We start from the raw sequence: 27,060 nt of genomic DNA, 5'->3' as shown, positions 1-27,060 counted from the left end.
TCCAGCTCTATTCTATTCTATTCTATTCTATTCTATTCTATTCTATTCTATTCTATTCTATTCTATTCTATTCTATTCTATTCTATTCTATTCTATTCTATTCTATTCTATTCTATTCTATTCTATTCTATTCTATTCTATTCTAACCTCTGGGCCCAGCCAGTTTTTGGTGATACAATCCACACCAGCCTTCTCTTTAAGAATCAAATTGGCAATAAGGCAAGCCTTATTACAGGCTGATATGACATTTAAAAGTAGCAGCCTAAAACCAGGGCCTCTACAGATCTGCTGAGCAGGTAAATGAGATAAGTGCAAAGGGGCAGAACACAAAACTGGTACTAAATTCTGAGCTTGTGTTCCCCATGAGTGCCCCTCCTGCCTCTCATATCTCCCATTACCCAACACCACTGAAATAAACCACCTTCCTCTTCCTTCCCTACAAACCATTCTATCCTCCATCTTCCACACTATTGCTTTAAAAGGGGAACGTGATCCAACCTGATAGTCAGGGGCAAGGTGAGCCCAACAGGCACTATAGCACTTGCTCTCAGTGCCCTCAGGCACACACCACCCCCTTCCTCACTGCAGCAGATGGCCATATCCAGCACCCCCTTATCCCCCAGCACAGTCACAATACATCCACTCAGTATACAAATAACACCCTGCCCAGTTGCTCTCACCCATTGAGTGGGAAGCCACTCCTCCCTCCCAGCTCTTACCCCCAGGAGGGGGACTAACACACTCACCTGACTCTCACCCAACTTTCCCCTCACAGCTCCAGAATCCCCTGAACATTTTTCAAAGGCTTAAGAGCTATTTAGAATTGGTCCAGAGGATAATCTATTAATTTGTCTCATGTTTTCCTTTTAATAGGTTTTTTATTTTATGTTTTATTTTTATTTTGCACAAAGCAAAACTAAAAAATAGAAAAAATGTTCATTTTTTTTAAAAAAACCATACATATAAGTTGCCCCCAGTTGAATATTGACAAATATATTTTAAAAATTATAGTTTTCTCCTTTCAAAACAGGTCTACAAGTTGTGATGGGGGCTCCCTGATACTCCCACATAACACCTCTGCTCCACGAGCTGCATTGGCTTCTGGTTGCCCTCCGGGTGAGATTCAAGGTGCTGGTGATGACCTATAAAGCCCTAAATGGCTTGGGTCCGGGATATCTGAGTGAACACCTGCTGCTGGTATCAAGTTCCCTTCGTCCTGTGCGCTCCCACAGGGAGGGCCTTCTCAGGGTGCCGTCGGCAAAGGATTGCCAGAGGGCGACACCCAGGGGGAGGGCCTTCTCTGTGGGCGCGCCTGCCCTTTGGAACCAGTTACCCATAGAGCTCAGGACTGCCCCAGATTTTCGCTCGTTCCGCCAGGCTGAAGACCTGGCTCTTTGAGCTTTCCGGCCAGGACTGAGAACTTTTAATTTTTAACTTATTGTAATTGGGGTTTTTTAATTAGAGTTAAGGGTTTTAGATTTAATCAAGGATAATTTAATTTATTTTAATTTGTTATTAACTTTTGTATTGTTATATTGTCTTAATTGCCTTATGAACCGCCCTGGGTCCTATGGGAGAAGGGCGGTATATAAGTCTAAATAATAAATAAATAAATAAATAAATAAATAAATAAATAAATAAATAAATAAATAAATAAATAAATAAATAAATAAATAAATATAGAACTTCTATAGTTCTATTTCCTTAGATAATTTAACATACCATCTATTTACTGTTAAAAAAAACACACGAAAGCCCAAAACTAACTTCAAAGTCACTTAAAATCTATTATTGTATTTTGCACACAGAAAGTCCACAATGGCTTTTAATCTACCATAAACCACTGCAGTTATTATCTCTGTTCTGTCCAGGATCAAATATCTTCCACTCATTCTTAATAACAAAACTTTTCTTTAAAATTATTACTGGGATCTTTTCAAACAATTGCATCTCATTCCCCAAAGTCATAGATCTCTGCTGTGAATATCCCTGCAGCGCTTGCTGTTCAGAAGGTTGTTGTACAAGTTGAACCACTAAATCTCTTAATAGTTATCCCCCGATTTAATATAATACATCTAATCCACAATCTCCGTCAGTTTTCCTAATAAAGTCCAGTTCATTGCTGATCCGTACTGCCATTTGTCAGTCTTTTAAGTTCATGCCCCTTTCAGCCTTCTCCAAAAAGCCTGCAATTCTCAAACAAAGCTCCTCCTCTTTCAATTCTGTCAGCAACAAATTGACTTCTAATCTGCCCAATTGCAAGTCTGATTTAGCTGCTGTTACCTGTACCTGGGTATCATCCTTAGGTTGATTTATGACTGTCGTTAAATCATCAGACCTTTCATCTAAATTTTCATTTAGAAAATTTGTAAATTGGAAAGTATTTTTTGTGTTGTCCAAGAAGCCTTTGACATTAAGTTGTTCTTGCTCTCACCTTTCTTTTGTGTCACTTTTTGTGGGCATTATAAAAAGTATATAATGTATAACATTCAAAATCCTTGATTTATTGTTGTTTTCTTTTTTAATATAATCCAAATTTTGCTTATACTTGGACTTTGACAGCAAAACATAAGCAATTTCTCTCAAGGATAAAAGAAGTGGAGGTTCTTTAAAAAAAGAAAAGACCATAGAAAAAATTAAGATAATATTTCCCTCAATAGAGAGAAAATAGAAAAGAAAATGAAAAATCCCATTTTTTTAGAAAGAAAAAAAAGACCAAAGATATATACAAAAGAAAAATAAAGCAGCAAAGTTCTTTTAAAAACTAATAAAACACAAAATCCTAACAGTAGAAATCAGATGCAAATATAAATCAGATCAAATAACTTTCACTGCCAAAGAGGAAGTCTTTGAGCCATTGGTTTCCATGCAGCAAAAGCTAAACTGTTTCATAACTCCAAACCAAAGCAGTAAAAAGAGATAACAAGTTCACATTTATAGACTAACAAGGGGGGTATAAAATAAATCAGTATACAACCAGATGATTAATTAAACATGTAAATCAAAAGCAAAAAAGAGTGATGTTTAAAACTGAGATGCATCTAAAAAAAAAACACTGAGAGGAAAAAATGGAGATGGAAATAGTTTTTATATTTTTTTGAATATAAAATATTGCTTCAGGCTCAATATCTCAATAAACACTTTACAATATCCCTGTATTAATTTCTGTAGACATGCATTAAATGGATATACTGCTTTCTGTAACATCCCTTTTATCCTTTCATTTTTTAGGGTATGTACATCATTCCCTTGCTGACCTCTGTGCTCCATGATGAATCTCAATGGGAGAAACCTCATGACTTCTATCCTGAGCATTTTCTTGACTCTGAAGGAAAATTTGTGAAAAGAGATGCATTCATGCCATTTTCTGCAGGTGAGATTCTCTGATGTCATAAAGTATGTTCTATAAAAGCAACTCTTAACCCCTTCTTTGAAAAGAAAACAGTTGATAAAAGCTTGATCTCATAGACCTTGTTTTGACGAAGTTTAGGCCAACATGTGTGGCCATGAGGCTCATTCAGGGACAAGTCTGTTGATTCCAGAGTCTGCCAGGGGAATCCTCAGCTCTGTGCCTGAGTTACTGTTGTTATTCCTGCTGTGCTGGCCTCAGCATCTCTGCGTTTTGGCAGTCCAGGAGGAATCTTGTCTTTCAGCCTTCCTGGCTGACTGAGGCCTTCAGATGGACATAAAGCTTTGGGTCTTTTTAGCTTGAACCATTTATTAGCTTTTCTTAAGCTTTTATTGTTAGGTCAGAGCAACATGGCAGAGCACAAATATTCCCCCCAAAGCCACCACTGTGAAAAGAGTAATGCTGAGGAGACAGGTTGTTTTTCAGCTTGGACTCCGAACTTTCCTCTTCACACAGTCCCATTTCCATAGTGCATCAGACCACAGCTAAATGCAGCTACAAACTTTGCAATCTGCTTGACGGGCAAGGATTTGAATGCAAATTAAAACAAACCTTTTTAATTTTTTTAAAAAGTTGATAACCCACCTCATTGCATCCCCATTTCAGAGCAAGACACCCTCAAACATTAAGCAATGCAGCTTTTCTTTTTTAAAGCTTTAGGGTGGTGGGGGTTTCTTATTTTGGCACCCCACTCCCTGTCATTTCCTCCATCCCACTGCCTCCACCTCCACTCTCCACCCATCCCTGCCCCCCTTTGATAGCCTGCTCACTCGCCCACCTGGCTCTCCATTCAGCACCTGAAGCAAGTTATCCCTACAGGAAATTTCTGGTGATGTCCTGCAAAGAGATGGCAGCACTGAATTGGCAGAGGGGACTTGGCGGTGGCAAGAAGGCTACCCCCAGCTGACCTTGTTGAACTAGCAGAGTTGAGTCATCCTAGACCAGGGGTAGGCAACCTTGGCTCTTTTATGACTCGTGGACTTCAACTCCCAGAATTCCTGAGCCAGCCATGCTGGCTCAGGAATTCTGGGAGTTGAAGTCCACGAGTCATAAAAGGGCCAAGGTTGCCTACCCCTGTCCTAGACTCTTTTAATCATGTGACCATGGGGAAGTTAAGTGTGAAATACAGTCATAAGCCACTGTTTTCAGTGCCATTGTAATTTGAAACAGTTACTAAATGAACTTTTGTATATGAAATATTACCTGTAATGGCACCGGGATGAAAATATGTATGACTGTGCCACAATAGGACATTTAATATCATCCTTTTCAAGAAGACTTTTTCTGAAGTTTTCTTTATTCCAAGTACTAAATTTTCCCCAAAGAGCAGAGAATTAGCTAAGCAGAAGGGAGACCTAAAATCTTCTCTGTGAAGTTATTTTGGATTATGTCCAATTGAGTAATAACCCACTTATCCCAACACATATCTTGGCTTCATAAATATCTGAGATATCACCTTGCCCTACAATATTTTAATTTGTCTTCCTCTAGAATAAAAAACTTAAGGATATTGCCCACACCTTTTTTTCCATCTGCAGGACGAATGAAATGTGATGTCTAGATAGTTAAAGGAGGGGCATTACTCCATTTGTTGGCATTAATTTTCCATCTTTTTTTACTTTATCTTCAATTTAAAAAATCTGCTGCCATTTGGTAGTTTGAAAAATGTGGGTAGTCCTCAACTTACAACCACAACTGAGCCCAAAACCTCTGTTGCTAAGCAAGACAATTTTTAAGAGACTTTTGTTGCATTTTACGATCTTCCTTGCCACAGTTGTTAAGTGGATCATTATAGTAGTTAAGATAGTAACGTGGTTATTAAAGGAATCTGGCTTTCCCATTGATCTTGCTTGTCAGAAGGTCATAAAAGGCGATCATATGAAACCATCATAAATATGGACCAGTTGCCAAGCATCAGAATTTTGATCACATAATTATGGGGATACTGCAACAGTCATAAGTGTGAAAAATGGTCACAAGTCACTTTTTTGAGTGCTGTTGTAACTTTGAACGGTTACTGAACAAACCATTGTAAGTTGAAGACTACCTGTACTCTGTCTCCATTTCTTTAATAGATTTTTCCTTCTCTCCATATCTTTGATCTTTCATTATTTACCTGTGTGCTGATCTCTCCACGGCCATAGGACATCGGGAAACCCTGTGCAATAGTTAAAAACTAATAAACCCTCATTGTTTTTGCCATGTATGCTTTCTTCCAGGTCGGAGAATATGTGCTGGTGAGAATCTTGCCAAAATGGAGCTCTTCCTCTTCTTTACCAGCCTCTTGCAGAAATTTACCTTCCAGCCACCCCCAGGAATTTCTAAAGATGACCTGGACCTGAGCCCTGGTTTGGGGCTTACCTCCCCTCCAATGCCTTACAAAACCTGTGCTGTGTTACGCTGATCTGACAATATATACATTTTTTATATTACAATATATGTAGATAGATAGATATAGATATAGATATAGATATAGATATAGATATAGAGATAGAGATAGAGATAGAGATAGAGATAGAGATAGAGATAGAGATAGAGATAGAGATAGAGATAGAGATAGAGATAGAGATAGAGATAGAGATAGAGATAGAGATAGAGATAGATAGAGATAGAGATAGAGATAGAGATAGAGATAGAGATAGAGATAGAGATAGAGATAGAGATAGAGATAGAGATAGAGATAGAGATAGAGATAGATAGATATAGATATAGATAGATTGTTGTTGTTATTAGCTGCAAAGTCGTGTCCGACTCATCGCAACCCTATGGACAATGTTCCTCCAGGTCTTCCTGTCCTTTACCATCTTCTGGAGTCCATTTAAGCTTACGCCTACTGCTTCAGTCACTCCACCCAGTCACCTCATTCTCTGTCGTCCCCTTCTTCTATTGCCCTCAATCTTTCCTAGCATTAGGCTCTTCTCCAGTGAGTCCTTCCTTCTCATTAGGTGGCCAAAGTATTTGAGTTTTAGCTTCAGGATCTGGCCTTCTAAAGAGCAGTCAGGGTTGATCTCCTCTAGGACTGACCGGTTTGATCGCCTTGCAGTCCAAGGGACTCGCAGGAGTCTTCTCCAGCACCATAGTTCAAAGGCCTCAATTCTTTGGCACTCAGCCTTTTTTATGGTCCAGCTTTCACTGCCATACATTGCAACTGGGAAGACTATAGCCTTGACTATACGCACTTTTGTTGACAGGGTGATGTCTCTGCTTTTTAGTGTGCTGTCTAGATTTGCCATGGCTTTCCTCCCGAGGAGCAAGCATCTTTTAATTTCTTGGCTACAGTCCCCATCTGCAGTGATCTTGGAACCCAGGAAAATAAAATCTGTCACTACCTCCATTTCTTCCCCATCTATTTGCCAGGAATTGAGAGGGCCGGATGCCATGATCTTGGTTTTCTTAATGTTAAGTTTCAACCCAAGTTTTGCACTCTCCTTCTTCACCCGCAACAAGAGGCTCTTTAGTTCTTCTTCACTTTCTGCCATTAGAGTGGTATCATCTGCATATCTTAGGTTGTTGATATTTCTTCCGGCAATCTTAATTCCAACTTTTGATTCCTCTAACCCTGCCTTTCTCATGATGTGCTCTGCATATAAGTTAAATAGGCAGGGTAACAGTACACAGCCTTGCCAGACTCCTTTCCCAATTTTGAACCAATCAGTGGTTCTGTGTCCAGTTCTCACTGTTGCTTCTTGGCCCACATATAGGTTTCTCAAGAGACAAATAAGATGGTCTGGTACGCCCATCTCTTTAAGAACTTGCCACAGTTTGTTATGATCCACACAATCAAAGGCTTTAGCATAGTCAATGAAGCAGAAGTAGATGTTTTTCTGGAACTCCCTAGCTTTCTCCATGATCTAGCGTATGTTGGCAATTTGATCTCTAGTTCCTCTGCCTCTTCAAAATCCTGCCTGTACTTCTGGTAGTTCTCGATCCACATACTGCTGGAGTCTAGCTTGTAGGATTTTAAGCATAACTTTACTAGCATGAGAAATGAGTGCAATGGTGCGGTAGTTTGAACATTCTTTGGCACTGCCTTTCTTTGGAATTGGAATGTAAACTGATCTTTTCCAATCCTGTGGCCACTGTTGAGTTTTCCAAATTTGCTGGCAAATTGAGTGTAGCACTTTTACTGCATTGTCTTTTAAGATTTTGAATAGCTCATCTGGAATTCTGTCACCTCCACTAGCTTTGTTGTTGCTCAGCTTTTCTAAGGCCCACTTCACTTCATAATCTAGGATGTCTGGCTCGAGGTCAGTGACCACCTCATTTTGATTATCAGGGACATTAAGCTAATTCTTGTATAGTTCTTCTGTGTAATTTTGCCACCTCTTCTTAATCTCTTCTGCCTCTGTGAGGTCCCTGCCATTTTGGTCCTTTATCATGCCCATTTTTGCATGAAACGTTCCCTTCATCTCTCCAATTTTCTTGAAATGATCTCTGGTCCTCCCTATTCTATTGTTTTCTTCTATTTCTTTGCACTGTTCATTTAAGAAGGCATTCTTATCTCTTCTAGCTATTCTCTGGAATTCTGCATTCAATTGGGCGTATCTTTCTTTTTCTCCCTTGCCTTTCGCTTCCTTCCTTTCCTCAGCTATTTGCAAAGCTTCCTCAGACAGCCATTTTGCTTTCTTGCATTTCTTTTTCTTTGGGATGGTTTTGGTTGCTACCTGTCGTACAATGTTGCAAACCTCTGTCCATAGTTCTTCAGGCACTCTGTCTATCAGATCTAATTCCTTAAATCTATTTGTCACCTCTACTGTATATTCAACAGGGATATGATTTAATTCATACCTGAGTGGCCTAGTGCTTTTTCCTACTTTCTTCAGTTTAAGCCTAAACTTTGCAATGAGAAGCTCATGGTCTGAGCCACAGTCAGCTCCTGGTCTTGTTTTTACTGACTGTATAGAGCTTCTCCATCTTTGGCTGCAGAGCATATAGTCAATCTGATTTCTGTGTTGACCGTCTGGTGATGTCCATGTGTAGAGCTGTCTCTTGGGTTGTTGGAAAAGAGTGTTTGCTATGACCATGGTATTCTCTTGACAAAATTCTATCAGCCTGTGCCCTGCTTCATTTTGTACTCCAAGGCCAAACTTGCCTGTTATTCTGGTTATCTTTTGGCTTCCTACTTTAGCATTCCAATCCCCCATGATGATAAGAACATCATTTTTTGGTGTTAGTTCTATAAGGTGCTGTAGGGCTTCATAGAACCGGTCAATTTCATCCTCTTCAGCACTGGTGGTTGGGGCATAGACTTGAACTACTGTGATATTGAATGGTTTGCCTTGGATTCGAACTGAGATCATTCTGTCATTTTGAGGATTGTATCCCAGTATTGCTTTTCCTACTCTTTTATTCACTATGAAGGCTACTCCATTTCTTCTGAGGGATTCTTGCCCGCAGTAGTATACCTGATGGTCATCTGAATTAAATTCACCCATTCCTGTCCATTTTAGTTCGCTGATACCTAAGATGTCGATGTTCAGTCTTGTCATCTCTTGTTTGACCACGTCCAGCTTTCCTTGATTCATGGATCTTACATTCCAGGTTCCTATGGAGAAAAAATCTTTACAGCATCGGACTTTCCTTTCACCACCAGATACATCCACAGCTGAGCGTCCTTTCGGCTTTGGCCCAGTTGCTTCATTCTTTCTGGCGCTACTAGTACTAGCCCTCTCCTCTTCCTCAGTAGCATATTGGGCACCTTCCAACCTGAGGGGCTCATCTTCCAGCGTCATATCGTTTTGCCTTTTGGTACTGTCCATAGGGTTTTCATGGCAAAGATACTCGAGTGGGTTGCCATTTCCTTCTCCAGTGGATCACATTTTGTCAGAACTCAGATATAGTCAGATATAGATATAGATATAGATATAGATATAGGTATAGGTATAGGTATAGGTATAGGTATAGATATAGATATAGATATAGATATAGATATAGATATAGATATAGATATAGATATAGATATAGATATAGATATAGATATAGATATAGATATAGATATAGATATAGATATAGATATAGATATAGATATAGATATAGATATAGATATAGATATAGGTATAGGTATAGGTATAGGTATAGATATAGATATAGATATAGATATAGATATAGATATAGATATAGATAGATATAGATATAGATATAGATATAGATATAGATATAGATATAGATATAGATATAGATATAGATATAGATATGGATATGGATATGGATATGGATATGGATATGGATATGGATATGGAGATGGAGATGGAGATGGAGATGGAGATAGAGATAGAGATAGAGATAGAGATAGAGATAGAGATAGAGATAGATAGATATAGATATAGATATAGATATAGATATAGATATAGATATAGATATAGATATGGATATGGATATGGATATGGATATGGATATGGATATGGATATGGATATGGATATGGATATGGATATGGATATGGATATGGATATGGATATGGATATGGATATGGATATGGATATATTTGTTTTCTCAGCCTTGAAATGCCTTCAGTTTGACAGAGGCAAAATTTAACAACAGAATTCAATACTGTATACATTTCATGTGTTGTTTAGAAGATGAATGCTAATGATTTATAATCTCATGAAATAAAGATTCTGACGGAAGAATAGTAGGGAAGTAATGAAAAAGATTTTTTTAAAAAATATGGGGACATTTATTTCTTTTTCTTTTTACTATTTTTTGTCTTCTTTAACTTTTTGTTTCTGTTTAGACCTTTTTGTCTCTTTTGCTTTAATTAAGAAAGGTAATTTAATTGATTTTAAAAACCATTATTATTATTTTTTTCTGCAATAGTCCTTAGTGCCAATATATGTATTTACTTATATACCATCCAGAGTCCCTCTGAGACGGGTGATAGGCAGCTTTAAAAATTCGGTTAATAAATAATATTCAATTGAATATATTCAATTGTATTCTCTTTTTTTTTACAAAATACAATAATTATGATTAAACAGTTTGAATGAGACCTGTTAATATACACGTAATCCTCAAGTTACGAGTGTAATGGAGCCTGCACATTCCACATTCACTCAAAAACTTGGAGTGAATCTCATACCTTGAACGAGATCACTCCCTTGCTCATTAAAACACATGCGACTCATTAAGTGCACATGAGGTCCCATAGGCGCCGAAACACCTTTTATAGGAAGGGAGATGGGGAACTCCTGTGTGTGAATACAATACTTGAAATTCAAGCAATTTGCTTCACTGTGAACTACCCCATTTGCTCATAGAGGGAGAAGCCAGTTTTCCCAAGGCCTCCCTTCTGATAAAAAGTTTATGAGCAGCAGTGGATTGGGTTTCTTGGCTCCATCTGAGCGGAGGAAAGTGGAGGTGCAGCAGCAGGATTGCTCTCACTTAGGCCAGCACACACAAGCAAGCAGCACACCTGGTCTTATTGTTTGAAAGCAATCCTGCTGCAGCCTCCACTTGAGTGAGGAGGACAAGGAGGAGGAGATGAGCAGCGAGGATTTGTGCCAGCCAGCCGGCCAGGTGAGGAGTAGGTTGGGCTGGATGGCTGGATGGCTGGAGAGGGGGATTGTGATCACTTAGGCAGTTGCCACTGCTGCTGGCTTGGATGTGGGTGCCAGGGACCTGGAACTGTGATGCCTCCCCGCTCAGTTGAAGGCTTTCTGCCCTTAAACTAAGCCCGTCTCATGCAAGTGAGCTGATCACCCAGGCCATGGACAATTCTATGCTTTGCCCCATAGGTGTGCAAATGAAGCAAGCACTCCCCCCCTTTGAGAATAGAAGCTTCCGGGGGCGATGATCTCTTTTGCAGAGAATGGGTGTTTGAACTCACATGATATTATGGCACCCAGGAGCTTCCATTGTTGGTGGGGAAAACATTTCCAAGCCAACTCTCCTCTCCCTCAAAGGGAAAGAAAATGCGGCAGAGAGGAGACAGTTTTTGCAAGGTGAGCCCTGTGCAGCAGGAAGGGAGGGGGAAGCAGTTGTGAGGACTTGCGGGGGGGAAATAGGGTGAATGTTGCAGAGCCTCTGCAGTTGCTGTAAGGGCAAATGCTTTCTGTGTTGCTACAATATTTGTAATTTTGGGACTTGCTCATAAACACTAGGGGGCATGGACCACGTATCTTTAATTTCTTTACTATTTAATAGGAGGAACGACCCAGTTTGTCCAAAACCATGTTGACACATCTCATTATATAATGTAGAAATCTTTACCACAAAAACACTAAATGTGTGTTAAGTCGTGAGCTCTGGAACGCATGGCCAAGATGGACGACGCAGGACAACAGGGTTCAGCATAACATTCTTTATTGATGAAGCACAGACTTGGCAAACAAAGGGGCAACTGCCCCTCTTATATACCTATCCAGGTATACTTGGAACTAATCCCATTGTCCGGATTTCCTGCCAAAGACTGCCCTGCCAATCCTGACAGGGCACCCTGTCACCTGGTGGTGTCAGTGGCTATCTCTGTGTAACATCCCCTATATACATATATACATAACAATGTGCTTCTAAATAAATTAGTGCAGATTGATGAGACTGGATTTGTTTCTAACATGTACAAGAACTATAATGAAAGATGCTCTGGGAGATGAGGACAAACATTGGGGATGGTGGGTATTCTAAGGGGAGAAGGTAAATAGTGACATCATGGTGATGACAAGCATGGGAAGCTATCATCAGACACAGCTGCAGGTCACTCTTAGGAAGATGCCCTAAAGTTTGTATCACTGTTACATTCTAGCCTCTTCAGCTTCCCCCCTAAGACTTGGCCATCAGAGCTTTCTGGACGCCAGGTTCTTTGCTGATTCCAAATGCCAGTAATAAGGATGGCCTGGCATACATTATTAAGAACTGCCTGGGGTCTATGTTGTGGGAGGGGAGGCGCACATAGAAAGATGTCCACCTGGGTTGATATTCCAGGGCAGGATCTGTGTGCAACTATTGTCATGCTAGAGGTGGCTCAGGAGTTCACGGCCACTATGACAACCATGGACCTTTGATTGTCTCATGTTCAATGGTTGGGAGAGTTACACACCAGCTCTTTATTTTGACTCAGCCACATGATCTAGAGTTTAGTGAATCTTTTTATTCAATTTGCTGGATTCCTTAACTGAATAGTGAAACATTTACCATGAAGGCTTCCCATTAGCCATTCTGGATGGCAAATATAAATACCAATGACTGAAAGGCTCTGTCCCTGTGATTCTAGACTGGTGGAAATCTTTGGACATCTCTATGGATATTCTCAGTCATCCAGGTCATGGTTGTCCCAAAGGTGCTTTTGTTATGGTTCCAAACCCAATAAAGAACTTCAAGGCAAGGAATCTTCCTTAAAGAACATTTTATTCAGGAAACAAAGTATCGACACTACATAGTTGAACCCAAAACTAAAATTCCACCACCCAGACACAAAGTAACACATTGCAAATCCCTCCCTTATTAGGCAGTCATAAACCACAGTCTCCAATTAACTTAAAATGCAGGTGTTTCCTCCATTCTCTCAGCCCATCAACTGTTATCAGTTTCCGTTCTTCAGTTCCCATGAAGCTGCACTATTGTTATGGCTAGCTGAGCTCAAGTATTCGCCCCATCCCCCTTCTATGTCTGTTTTCCTAATAAGCAAAGAAAGCAAGTTAAAAGTAAAGTAAATGGCTGCAGTTTCACTCAGTGGTCATAACGGGAACATCCATTGTCACAGCTTTTTCAAAAGGCAGCTGGACTTTATTGTTTTTCATTGAAGACATTTCACTTCTCATCCAAGAGCTGAAGAAGCTTCTTGGATAGAAGCGAAATGTCTTCAAAGAAAAACAAGAAAGTTCAATTGCCTCTTGAAAAAGACTTTGGACATGACTTTCTTTGCTACTCTTTTTATAGAAACACTCAAACAAAATTTTTTCCCCAGGTAATTAATAGGTATTCTGGCCATTCCATCTCCATCTATCTTCAGTGGTTGCTTAAAGATAAACAAATCATAGTCAAAGTGCAGGTAGATAGATTCTGCATAGCAGCACTAAAGAATCATCAGAACCTGGTGAATAATTCATCATAACCATTTCAATCAGAATAGAGCAGGAAGGGACCTTGGAGGTCTTCTAGTACAGCCCCTTGCTCAAGTAGTAAATCCTATAATCAGGGCTTTTTTTTCTAAAAAAAAAAGGTACCGGAACTCTCATCTTGGCGGGTGCAGGAGGCGGGGGGATGGGGGGTGGCGCTGCTGCAGTCACGGGTGCGAGGGGTGTTGGTGGTGGGCTTTTCCCCAGGGCCGGAGCTGGCGTGGCTGGTGCTGTGGGATCAGTAGGGCCCACTCTATATGGCGGGGCTGCGTGGGGCATGCGCCAGACAATGTAGGCATGCAGGGCGAGGTGATGGTGGTGCAGGTCCAGCACCAGCTAGGCCACCAGCCTGGCTGACATGGGTGAGCACAAGGAAGGAGTGCACATGGACTCCAAAGAATCCACCTCCCACTCCTTGTCCTCTCTTACTTACCTAGTTGAGATGGTGTAGCAGGGAGGGATGCAAACTTCCTGCCAACTCACCTTCACTGCAGACAACTTGCTGGTGCAACGTTTGCCGGCCAGGTCTTTTGGCATGCTCAGCAGCAATTTCTATTGGTTTTCGAAAGCCAATAGAGGGAGTAGCATAGCTTGTGCAAAAGCTTTTGTGTGTGTGTGTGCAAAAAAAGGTGCCGGAACACCATTCTGAGTGTTCTATGAGAAAAAAGCCCTGCTTTTATGTTTCAATCTTCTGATTTTAAAAATATATTTTTTTCTATTGTAAGTTGCCCCAAACCTCACCATGTGGATTGCATACAAATATTATATAATTGGTAAATAAAGGTAGAACATATGTTAAATATGCATCAAATGATAATATGCTTCCCTACAAAGTCAATTCTTGCTCAATGACAGACCAAGGAGTTAACTCGGAAAGGCAAGAGGAAAATCTAGAAGAGATCTGTGCAACTTGTAGAATGTGAAAAGTGAAAGATTGTGAATAAACAAAATTTTAATGTACAGATAATACCACCAGAAATTATTTTAGCCTTTTTAATAAATCCGGAGGAGAAGTGCCTCCATCATGGAAAACTGCTTTTATATCGCTGATTCTGAAGGAAGATCAAGATCTTACCCAAACCAAAAATTATAGGCCAATATCGCTTTTAAATACTGATTATAAGATATTTGCAAAAATTTTAGCAAATAGATTAATGAAGGTGATGCAGCAAATGATTCATAGTGACCAAACAGGATTTATAAGTGGTAGACAAATGAAGAATAATGTGAGACATATTGTAGACTTATTGGAATTTTTGGAAAGAAATAACCAGGTCTCTGCAGCGCTGATTTTTTTGGATGCTGAAAAAGCTTTTGATCAATTGGACTGGCAATTTTTATTTAAGGTACTGGAGAAAATGGAATTTGGGGATAATTTTTTACAACCTATTAGGGCAATATATCAGAAGCAAACAGCTCAAATAATAGTCAATGGTAGTTTGACAGATACATGTAACATTGAAAAGGGTACAAGACAGGGGTGTCCGTTGTCACCTTTGTTGTTTGTTTTAACATTGGAAATATTATTGATTAAGATACGAGACTGAAATAAAATTAAGGGAATTAAAATAAGAGATCAAGATTATAGATTGAGAGCGTTTGCGGATGACTTGGTTATTACATTAAGTCAACTGACTTATTCAGTTTTAGAATTGATGGAGATAATAATGTCATATGGAAAAGTTTCTGGATTTAAGATAAACACGCAAAAAACTAAAATATTGTCTAAAAATATGACCATAGAACAAAAGGTTGTTTTAGAAGAGCTAACGGGATTTGAAATAGTTAAAAAGATTAAATATTTGGGGGTATATCTTTCAGCTTCTAATGTAAAATTATACAAAAATAATTATGAATTGTTATGGTTAAAAATACAAAAAGAGTTAGATAGTTGGGAAAAACTACAATTATCCTTACTGGGAAGAATTGCAGCAGTAAAAATGAATGTTTTGCCAAAATTTTTATTTTTGTTTCAAATGATACCTATACTTAAAAAAGACTCAAATTTGGAGGAATGGCAGAAAGGTATTAATAAATTTGTTTGGGCAGGGAAAAGACCAAGAGTTAAATTTAAGATAATGCAAGATGTACGTGAAAGAGGTGGTCTTAAAATGCCCAATTTTCAATTATATTATGAGGCTGCTGCTTTATCATCAATTAGTGATTGGTTTAATTTAACACAAGGGAGATTATTGAATATTGAGGGTAATGATTTGTTATTTGGTTGGCATGCATATTTGTTGTATGACAAGAAGGTGGATAATGTTTTTAAGATACATATGCTCTGGTATGCTCTGTTGCGAGTTTGGAAAAAATATCGACATGTTAAATTATAAAATACCAGTTTGGGCAATACCTAAACATGCAATAGAAAATATAAATGTGGGATTTAAACATGATGTGATTACATATAAAGAAATTCTTAGGATGGAAAGGAATGTATGGCAATTAAAGCCATATAATATTTTAAAAGAAAGGAAAATAGTACAAACTTGGTTCCAGTATGGGCAGTTACAAGCTAGATGGAAAGAAGACCAGAAAGTTGGTATTTCAATAACTGATGGAAATTTGGTAAAACAAATCAGAGATCAAGGTCAAGCACATATAAGGAGGATATATAATGCACTGATAGAAATAGACTCAGAAACGGAACTGGTTAAAGATTGTATGATAAAGTGGTCCCATAATTTTCAGGAGGTTATTACAATGGATACTTGGGAAAAGATATGGGTCAGAAATGTACAATTTACTCAGGCTCAAAATTTAAGAGAGAATTTTTATAAAATGTTTTATAGATGGCATTTAGATCCTAAAAAATTAGCAAGTATGTATCCGAACTGCCAGCCTAAATGTTGGAGGTGTGGTTGTGAGGATGCAACGTATTATCATATATGGTGGACTTGTAAAATAGTCAAAGCTTTTTGGATTAAAATTTGGTGGAACATGCAGAAGATATTTAAGAAAAAGATAAGGTTTTCTCCACAGTTATTTCTGTTAGGTATTATTACAGATTGTACTGTCATAGAAACTAAATTGATGTTGAACTTAATTATGGCAGCAAGACTTTTAGTAGCGCAATATTGGAAGAAGGAGGAACTGCCTACTATAGAAGAGTGGACTTTGAAAGTTTCAAACCTGACGGAAATGGCAAAGATTTCAGCATATTTGAAAGAACAATCGCAACAGAGATACACTGTGGAATGGAGAAGATGGATCGAATATATTCAGAATAAATAAAAAGTTTCATTTAGCATTTGAATAAGTATAGTTTTATATGATGTATTATTAGTTATTCATTATTTAATTTAATTATTTAATTTAGTTATGTTTAAGGGGAGTTAAAGTGCAATAGAATTCAATGTGTCTTTTTTGGTTTGTTAACATATTTTAGCTTAAGTTTGTAAAGTTTATACCCTGTATTCAGCTCTGGGAAGTCGGGGGGGGGAGGGTAAGGGAGGGTAAGGGGGAGGGGAGGGGGAGGGAGGGAGTTTATGTTTTTAAAAATGTATCTTAAAACTTTTCAATAAAAATAAATAAATAAATAAATGTTGTTATTGATGTTAAGCTCATGAAAGGTAAAGGTAAAGGTTCCCCCGCACATGCGTGCTAGTCATTTCCGACTCTAGGGGCTGGTGCTCATCTCCATTTCAAAGCCGAAGAGCCAGCGCTTGTCCGAGGACGTCTCCTTGGTCATGTGGCCGGCATGACTAGACGCCAAAGGCACACGGAACGCTGTTACCTTCCCACCGTAGTGGTCCCTATTTTTCTACTTGCATTTTTACGTGCTTTCAAACTGCTAGGTTGGCAGAAGCTGGGATGAGTAACAGGCGCTCACTCTGTTACGCGGCACTCGGGATTCGACCCGCCAAACTGCCGACCTTCTGATCAACAAGCTCAGTGTCCTAACCCACTGAGCCACCGCGTCCCTTATTGTTATGTATATACTAGGTTAATTTTTTAAAGACTGAAGTGCAACATAACTAGATTCTAAATAATCTATTTTTCAAAACACACAACAGTCCAAACAGTAAAAGTAAAGTCCAAATTAAGAATATTTCATTCTTAAGAATTGTTTAATTTAAAGTAGTTTAGTTGTAATAGATGTTTATAGATTCAAAATAGTTTTCAAGAGTATTTACAAAAGGTACTATTATTTTCTAGCATCAGCTAAATTAGACATATTACATTGAGAAAAATGTTTCTCACTTCTTTCCTTATTGATTTCATTGAAGAGATGTTAACATAGGAAATAGATTATTTTGTTATCTAATTTTAGCTTCCAAAAGACAGAAGCAGATGAAAAATGTGAGGTTCTTTTCTGTTGGCTTTTTTGAATTAGCTGTTTTAGATTCTAAAAGTTTAGTTCCTAAAGAAGTAACTGGCCTCTTTATAATCATTAAATTGTTGCTCTAATGTCAATCCTCAGGTTTGTTTTAGTATAGTTGTCATTGGTTCAGTCTGGTCTTCTTCTTCTTCTGGTCCCATCTGGCTTAGATAAGAGGTCATGCCCAGTGTTGTAGTTGTTGTTTGGCTGACTGGGTTCTCAACATAGTGTGCTTGGAGATCCTTAAAACTCTCCATCTTAGTATTGCTTTCTTCGGCTTCTGTTGTTTTTTGGATTGTAGGTTTTTTAATTGAGATCAAGGTTTGGGTGTCAAAGCTCTCAGTAGATTGTACTTGTTGTTCAAGGTCCCCTGTTTTAATATTAATTTCTTCCTCTTCTGTTGGTTCCTCCAGGGGCTGATGGCTTAGCTACTATTTGAAGCAGCCTTGGTGTTTTCCCTTGTCTTCATTTTGCAGTCACACATATAGGAGAGCTGGAGTCATAATTCTCAATGTCCTTTTTGAGTCATGGCCACCACAACTGTCTCTTGAGGAGGTGCAAGATTTTTATGACCTCAAAGTGCCCCCCCAACTTTGAGTCATGGCAGGTTTGCATGGTTTTTAGCCTCTGGCTGGCAGGTATATATAGCTTCCCACCTAGCCAGGCTAGCCATCATGCACGGAGCAGACATTTTTATGGCTGCCAAACCACTCATCTCCTTCCAGGGCTTTTTATAAAGCTATTGCCGTAGCATTTTCCATGAGTGGCTTTTCTTTCTGATGCACTCTTGTGGTCACCTGGGCTGCTAGCTGATGTGAGGGTAAGGGTTTGATTACTTCTTCTTTGGTGCTGTTGTACTGTGGCATCCTTGAGCATTTGCCAAGAAATTCTCCCCCCACCCCTAGTAGGTAGCATAAGGTGAAGTTGAAATGTTGGAAATATTGAGTCCATCGTGCTTGTTTAGGGGACAACTTTCAAGGGTTTTCAAAACTTCCAGTTTTTTGTGATCTATCCAGACCTGGAATGGGACTTTATTCCCATATAGAAAATACCTCCAGGTGAGAAGAGCCCACCTTACTGCATAAGCCCCCTTCTCCCACACTGCCCATTGTTGCTCAGTTTCAGTCAGCTTTCTTGATGTGTATCCGCATGGTTGTGATTTCCCCTCCTCGTTCTCTTTCGGTAACACTGTCATCACTGTGATGTCTCTGGTAACAAAAGGTTTTTTGGGATCCAGATGTCTTAATACCAGTTTGGTGGAAAAAACTTGGCCCCTGGGACAATCTCGATAATGCATGTGGTGGGTTGGAGAGGAGGGAGTTCATATGGCCCACACTTTCCTAAATACATCCTTCAGGTCCTGGTATTCTTTGAGTATGCCTGGTATTTGCTTTCCCCTCACAACTGCAGCTTCTTCTCACCAGGGGACCTTTGGGGAGGGGTGCAACATTAAGCTTACTGCAATGTTTTCCCTCTCAATGGGAATTTTAAGATCCCTTTCTTCCAGTCCACCCATAGCTAACTGCAGGACTAGGGGCCTCTCCATTCCCTATGCTGCTATGTAGCTTAAGGTCTCTGAATGAGCTCCCATTGTCATCCCCAGGTCACAGTGGTAAAAGTGGCTGGGATGCCTCCTACAACTGACCCATCAAATTGGCAAAATGTGATAAGGGTTTTTAGCCTTCTCAGGAGGATTCCTAGCTTCTCTATTAGGGCTGAGCTAGACACCTGGTACACATGTGCTACATCCCTAGTTTTTTAGGAAGACTTCTTGCCCAGTTCCAGGGAGGTACAGTTCTATGGGAATAGTCTCTGGCATGATTGCTCAGTTACCAAGGGGTCCTCCTCATAGTCGGTGTCTGAGAACCCTTGGTCTTCCTCCATGGGATCAGAGTTCCCTCCCTTCATTTGGGCAAGGGGCTGAACTCCACATCCTCGGTGCTTCTCTGGGCTGCCTCCTTCACATGAAGCTATGACTTAATGGGTTCCCACTTGGAGTTTGTTCTCCATTCTTCACTGGGGTCTTTGCCCTGCATTCCCACACTTGAAACAGGCAGTGGAACATGCCAGCTGGCTTTGGGATCTTGTCTCATTTCCCCTCGGGGGTGGGTGGGGGGGTGATCTCTTCCAGACTTTGCTGGAGTGGTACTTATTCCAGGCTTGGTTGATTTTAGCTCCCTCAGCTAGTACTCACCAGTCATCGAGAAGTGCAGAGGCTCCCCTCATGATGTGTTGTATAGATCATCATTTAGGCTGTCCTTGAAACAGCTCACAAGGATGTCCTCCAGTCAGTCAAGGGGCAAGCCAGGTCCCAGAACTCCTTGGTATACTCAGCTACTGGGCATCATCATTTTGATGTGATCTTGGGCTTTGCAATTAGCAAGACAGTCTTCAAATTGCCATCTCAAGTTGTCATGAACCAGTTGACGTTTTGCAGCTTGGGGGTGTTTGTATTGTGAAGGGTTACCCTCCACCTAGCTGCAGCCCCCTCCAGTACCAGGATGACAACTCTGACCCTGGCTCTCTCAGTGGGGATCTCGTGGCCATATCCCTGCATGTAAGTGAGGATGTGGGCCATGAAAAATCTGAGCTGCTGAGGGTCTCTGTTGAATTTTATGCTGGGGGGGTGGTGCCTTGTGTTCATGTTGGTAGGCTCCATCATCGCCAGCTCTCAGGGCATTCACTCCTCCAGAGAGCACTTGGGGGCTTCTGCCCCCTCCAAGGCTTTAGCTGTGCCCAAGATTGCACTCAGAGATGATGGCTTCCCCTCCCCACTTGCCAATCATTCATGTCATCCATTGTCCTCCACCATTTGGGCAAGAGCTTCTCTTGCCTTCAGATTTTAGAATACCTCCATCATGAAGCTCATTGCTTGATTCATGAGGAGGTCAGTGTTCTTTCCCTTCTTCCTCATCCTCATCCATCACCTGCAGTTCTTCTCTCCATCCATGTTGGGAGCTGCCTCAGGTGAAGTGACCCCTTTGCTTCTCCCCTCCCAGTCATCTCTCTTCCACACACCAATGGACCATCTAGGCTTTGATGAGTCACCTAGGCTGGAAGATTCCTCCGTCCATCCATTGGAGCTTGTGCTGGGGTATGCCTTAGCAGAGGCTTCTCCCCAGCATTCAGCCCCACCTGGTCACTGCTGTGGTTAGACATCATTTGCACGGTTCTGGCTGAATGTATCATCATTCATTGAGTGTTATCCTCAGTGCTTCCTGCATCACATCTATTAGGCTTCATACTTGGGCTCAGCAGGAAAGGATGGTTTTCTAAACTATTCAGCTCCCAGTTGATTATTTCAATCTTAGTTGGCCGAACAGTCACTAACATCAATTGGCTACATTTAAACTTTCAATGCAGATAAGAATGAAGTCTCACAAAAAAATGCCATGCAGTACAATCAGATAGTATTTTTGAACTTCAGTGGATTATAAATGAATGAATAAACATATAAATAAAATTCTGGTCTAGCATATTCAAATATATTAAGAAACACAATAGAACCAACAAGGATGAACCTCTCTCACAATTTGCATCTATAGATCAATAGTAACTAATGACGTTCGGCCATGAAACAATCCTTGTTGAAATCAATTTAAAATAATGTCTTTCAACCAAAAAAATCTGAATCTCTACTACTATTGCAAAGTGCTTCCCTTTTCATTTCTTTTTATCTGTAAAATGGCTAGAACATATTCTTGATAGACAGAATATTACCTTTAATCAATCAATCGGATTAGCTTTAAAATGAAAATAATGCCTCTTTTATTCTATTCCATAGCCCTCGAAAAACTCTAGAAATCCAAGGAAAGCAAAACCAATCCATATAATTGACCCCATCTAGAATATTTTCTGAAGCTTACTGAAGATACACATAAGGTGGGCACAAGGAGTTATATTGCTTCTATGCAAATACTTGAAGACTTTAATTCTCTAAAGGGGCCATTTATGATGATGCACAATGCATCACCACTCTTTAGTGGCCATGACTATGCAAATGCCCATAAGCCACTAATTCAAATACTGGGATTTTGCTTCATAGCAAAACATATAAGAAAATACCTTTATATCAGAGTAATACAAGCAAAGAGAAATTATATCTCAGAAAACGGTGTGACAGAAGTAACAGATCAAACAGAAAATGGGAAGAAAGTCCCCACTTCCTTCTCAGTTGATTGGGCAGAAATGGGAAATTCTCTACACCTGTGTGAAAATATCACATCACTGTTGCTCTTTAGATCCAGTACATTAATAGACTAAATGATTCCATGCTCTGGATTCCTTATCTGAAATATTGTTAATAAGCAAGAGGATTGCATAATCCAGTGTATATTCATTAAAATATGAGCCAAGTGTTGGACTGTTGCATACTTCAAATGAGTTTAAACCTGTTTTGCAATGTTTACATTTAGGGATAGGCCCCACCCACGCAAATTTCACAGTGAATGGTAAACAATCAAATACAGATTCAGTTCCTAGATAGAAAGCCAAGGAAAGGTTGAAAGTGATTTAGCTTAAGGGGCAGTCTGAAGATTCAGTAGAAATAGGCACTGGGCTCTGCTTAGGGCAATAGTTTGAAATACTTGTTTGTATCATTTCTGTTTGCAGATTTCATTCTAATCGTTACTGAAAACTGCTTCTGAAAGGAAATGGCTTGGCTTGGATTTGTTTTATTATTGTTGCTATTCATTCTTACAGTTTTATTCCTTTTCAAAATGCGTAATTCCCAGAGTAACAGTTCCCAAAATCTTCCACCTGGACCCAAGACCCTACCCATTTTGGGAAATCTGCACATAATGGATTGGAAGAGGCCTTATAAGACAATGACAAAGGTAAACCCAATGATTAACAATTATGAATGTTGTTTGCTAATGTGTATTGATGCTTATATAAAAGTTTAGCAATTTACCAGGTTATCCAGTTAACTGGAATAAGATTGGTATGCTGCTTGCTGGTTCTAAGGAGTCGAAGGAAACCTGTAAAAATGACATTGACTTGGTCTTTGCATTAGTTTATACGTGCTGCAAAGATTATTCAAAGAAAAGTTAATAGGATACACATTTTTCTATGTTTATCTCAAACTTGAACAGATGGTTAAAATTGCCTATGACTGCGTGGAGGAAGTAAAACGTAAATATCGTTGCACTAATATGTGTGTTAATATAATAATTTGTAGATTAACATATTAAGATATATTCTTAGTTCAATGGCCATTGTTCAAAACCTTCTGCTGTATTTCCTGCTCCAGAGAATTTTTCCAAAATAGCTGAGAGAAAAACATAATATTGAACCTTATTTACAGGATTTTAATCCCATCTTAAATATTGCAAGATTCAAAGAATTAAAGGATTAGAGATGTCCCTCCACTGCCACCACCACCACCACCACCACCACCAAGGATTTGCTCTAATTCATTTGTGGCCTGTTATAAAATTTTGAAATTTTTACAAAAGTGTATGAAATATTTGTTTAAAAATGGAAATCTCAGGTGTCATTATAAAGTATTTTTCAAAGGGGTTTTGCACTAGATTTTTTTAAATTTCTGATATTTTATATTGTTTATAAACTAAATTTAAAGCTGTTGCATTTATATAGAAGCAGATGACGCTGTTCCTATTATGTACATTAATCTATCATATTTCAGACTGCTAAAAGGGAGAATATGTGATAAATGGTGCATTTAAAAAAAAATCCTTCATCCATTGATAATATTCAGTTCATTGCTGAACACTTGAGCTAGTTTGAAGTTCCCATTCCTACAGCAGAAATTAAAACATTTGTAAACAGGATTACTGGGAGAGAATGAGTAGGAAACAATGTATCAAGATAGGAGCAAATCTGTTGATAAAGTAATCCACGTAATTTTTAAGTGCATCCCTGTTTTTGTTGTAAGTAGCCATTTTGATTGGAAGATCTCTACCAACCCTGTCGTCCTCTAGAATTAAAACAATACACTGGCAACCTTCAGCAATAATGAAAGATAGGAGAGAGGGTTCCACATCAGCTGAGGAAAATAACATATCACATCAAATCCAACATAAATGAATAATAATGTAATGAAAATGTGGTCCTTTAAAAACAGCTCTGTAGCTTGGAGGACAGGCTTTCCCTGCTTTAGGAGGAAATGGTTTCAGTCACTTCCTGTCACTTTAGGAAAGATTACAAACACCAAAATTTTCCTGATTTAGACACGGGACATATCTGAGAATAACTGCTCGCATTTTCTTTTCTAGGTGTTTCTTAAAACTGTTTCATTTTTCTTGAAGTGTTGGTGCTTGTGCACAACTGAGCAGTCAATGTGCAGTGTTGTGTGTGGAAGATCAAGAATAGTGCTGCATGGCGGGATAGAAATGAATATATCAGAAAATATTATTATTGAAAATGTTCTTCTTGCCTAGCTAACTTCTTTAAAATTTTCCAAACCTTGACCAAGTTCTGACCTGAGTATCCAATGGGCAATAGTATTTGCACGCTTGTTAAATAGAAGTATAATAACTTATAACATAAAAGAAAGGGGAAAAATCACCTCAGCCTTGGATTTATGAGACATGATTTGTAACAGAATTTTCCTTATGTGAGTCTAATTGTTGATCATCTGCTGAATTCCAGCTGTCAAAAGAATATGGTCCTGTTTTCCGTCTTCAAATGGGATGCCAGACAATGGTGGTGCTGACTGGCTATGAGACAGTGAAAGAGGCTTTGGTCGATCAGGCAGAGGCATTTGCAGAGAGAGCCTCTGTTCCCATTTTTGAGGATTACACGAAGGGTTTTGGTAAGTTATTTCATTCTGGTTCATAGATGACACTCCTTGCAAAACTCTAATTAATATTATGTACATGTACTCCTCATTTAGCAACTCACTCAGATAGCAACTGTTTGCTAATACAATGGTAGTAAATGGTAGTAAACAGTAGTAAAAAAAATTTTTTCAACCAATGCACACACTTACACCCAAATTTCTTGCACTGAACTAAGAATAATGCTGGTGTTGCTGTACAAGAGAACTTTATCTAAATGAGATGGCAGGAACCAGTGGTGTTTGATCTTTGCATCTCTCTCTCTCTCTCTCTCTCTCTCTCTCTCTCTCTCTCTCTCTCTCTCTCTCTCTCTCTCTCTCTCTCTCTCTCTCTCTCTCTCTCTCTCTCTCTCTCTCTCTCTCTCTCTCTCTCTCTCTCTCTCTCTCTCTCTCTCTCTCTCTCTCCTCTCTCCCTTCCTTCCTTGTGTTTCACATGATTTGTTTGGCAACCATGCCACATAGCAACCTTTTCACCAGAACTATTTACAGTTGATAAAAAAAGGATTACAACATTCTACATGTAAAATAGAATGTTGCACCTGAAGTTTTCATAGAGAGGTTACATCACAGAACTTGGACAGCTTCTGGAAATCACAACAGATTGACTTGACTTAATCCCTCAGTGCCAGCAGAGGAATCTAGAGAACAAAAGATATGGCAATTTTTTATTTATTAAATTTAATGGCCACCCATCTTACCACAGGGTAACTCTGTAAGGAATAATTCTACTAACAGTAAGAATCCAACCCTTGAACATGTTTGTTTTACTTGTTTGCAAATTTGGGGTGCAGGAAACCCCAGTATTTTGTGCATGCATTGTTCTTTAGTTGCCTCAAATTATGGTACCTGAGAATTTGCACAGCTAAGTCACTAGTAAATGTTGGACTTAGCTGGTCCAATGTCTAAGGAAAGAAATGGGTGTTTTCCCCCCTCCCCTCCATTTGGATTATATCCTATTTCTCCTTGCAAGAGACACCAAGGTATTTTCACATGCTGGACTGAAATCTTTACTCATCATAGGCAGCTTAAACTTTAAACTTCACACTTAAGCAACCATCTGATGAGAGCATTAACACTGCATTTGCTATGCTGGAAGTAAATAAATGCTTTCCATACCCTTCATTTTTTTATACTCTTCAGACAAATGCACTATAATGTGGGATTTTCCTGGTTCAAACTGATCTTCAACTTATTTCCAATTTAACCTCTTATTTACCTCTCCAGGTATTATTCTTACTCATGGTGAGAACTGGAGAGTTATGCGGCGGTTTTCAATATCTGCATTACGGGATTATGGAATGGGCAAAAAGATTATTGAAGACAAAATCATTGAAGAATGCAGTGTCTTGACAAAAACATTTGAGACTTATGAAGGTGAGTTGGTATTCCCTCCTACAGACTTAGCAATTATCTTTCAGAACAATCCGTGTATAGAAAATCTAGAGGAACCTTTTCAAAAAAAATTGCCAAGAAGTGTGATTTATGACAAATTGTTATACTAAGTTAGCTATTGAAGATTATAGAAGGATAAATTGTTTCCAATATGAGCACTATCTCTGTATATGAAAAGGTGTTAGGAATTGGACTTACTATTCCTCCAGGCTCTGGGTCAGTGATATTCACGTTATCCAATTAAGTAGAATAAATCAACAAGTTAAAAACCTAAGCACTAAACCAACACCATTCACCCAATTTTTGGCTGTCTAAGTGATCCAATTTCCTGTACCCTCTCATTCATTCCCACCCAGGTGTTCCTGACCTTTTACATTCTCCCCATCATCACAAGATACATTGAGATAATTGCATAATTTCCTCTTAATTCTGGCTCAGAATTCTATTATCTTCATTACATGGAACATAATATGCAACTATCACTAATATATAAATTCTTATTATTATCCAACATGTTAGACATACCAAATTTTGAAAGAAGGAGGAATGAATATGGCTAATAAAAATTATCAGTTATTATGGTAGCTTCCACCTTAATACTACATTTATTTTCACATTAACAATTCATTGTTTGCAATTAATAAATATCAAATCATCAGGATGCATTAAACTTGCCAAAACCTTTCTGGATTCCAGCAATATTTCCATATGTGTGTTTGGAAATACACTGGCCATGACCATCATCTGTTTTAGGAATTAGGTAGTAGAAACTGCATTAAGAAAATGTAACAACATAGCAGATGTAAAATCTTCTGAAAAATATATCAAAATTTACATAACAAAATACATGTACATCCTTTTTACATAACAAAATACATGTACATCCTTTATAAGTCTAGTGTATATTAGCTCTTTTGACAATTTCAACTTATCTTCATGGTCTGGCACTCTCTATTCTAGATTACATGACTCTGTTAACTCACTCCTGGAATCATGGGTGGGAACTTAGGTCCTTAAACCATCTTATTGTAACAATTTCAAACTTTGCAAGGAATGGGTTCATTTTGAATAACAGCAGAAACAAAC

At 38.9% G+C, this 27,060-nt stretch overlaps 2 protein-coding genes across 2 annotated transcripts in view; both read left to right on the top strand.

Annotated features, from left to right (window-relative positions):
- LOC308660272 (cytochrome P450 2K1-like) overlaps positions 1 to 5,813 on the top strand; it is a gene marked incomplete at its 3' end in the record, with an annotated part of 43,389 nt that extends 37,576 nt beyond the window's left edge. Inside the window, exons 8-9 of the mRNA XM_081314527.1 lie at positions 3,232 to 3,373; positions 5,629 to 5,813. Of these exons, the coding sequence (XP_081170653.1) occupies positions 3,232 to 3,373; positions 5,629 to 5,813 (327 nt within the window). The remainder of the gene's footprint in view (positions 1 to 3,231; positions 3,374 to 5,628) is intronic.
- LOC308676662 (uncharacterized protein) overlaps positions 1 to 27,060 on the top strand; it is a gene marked incomplete at its 3' end in the record, with an annotated part of 269,324 nt that overhangs the window by 91,808 nt on the left and 150,456 nt on the right. The window contains exon 2 of the mRNA XM_081342650.1: positions 24,396 to 24,558. Coding sequence (XP_081198776.1) covers positions 24,396 to 24,558 — 163 coding nt within the window. The remainder of the gene's footprint in view (positions 1 to 24,395; positions 24,559 to 27,060) is intronic.

This window comes from Vipera berus, assembly GCF_964194415.1.
Source record: "Vipera berus genome assembly, chromosome: 1".
Lineage (NCBI taxonomy): Eukaryota > Metazoa > Chordata > Lepidosauria > Squamata > Viperidae > Vipera > Vipera berus.
The sequence above is the reverse complement of the archived record's forward strand: the minus strand, read 5'-3'. Positions and strand labels throughout refer to the sequence as shown.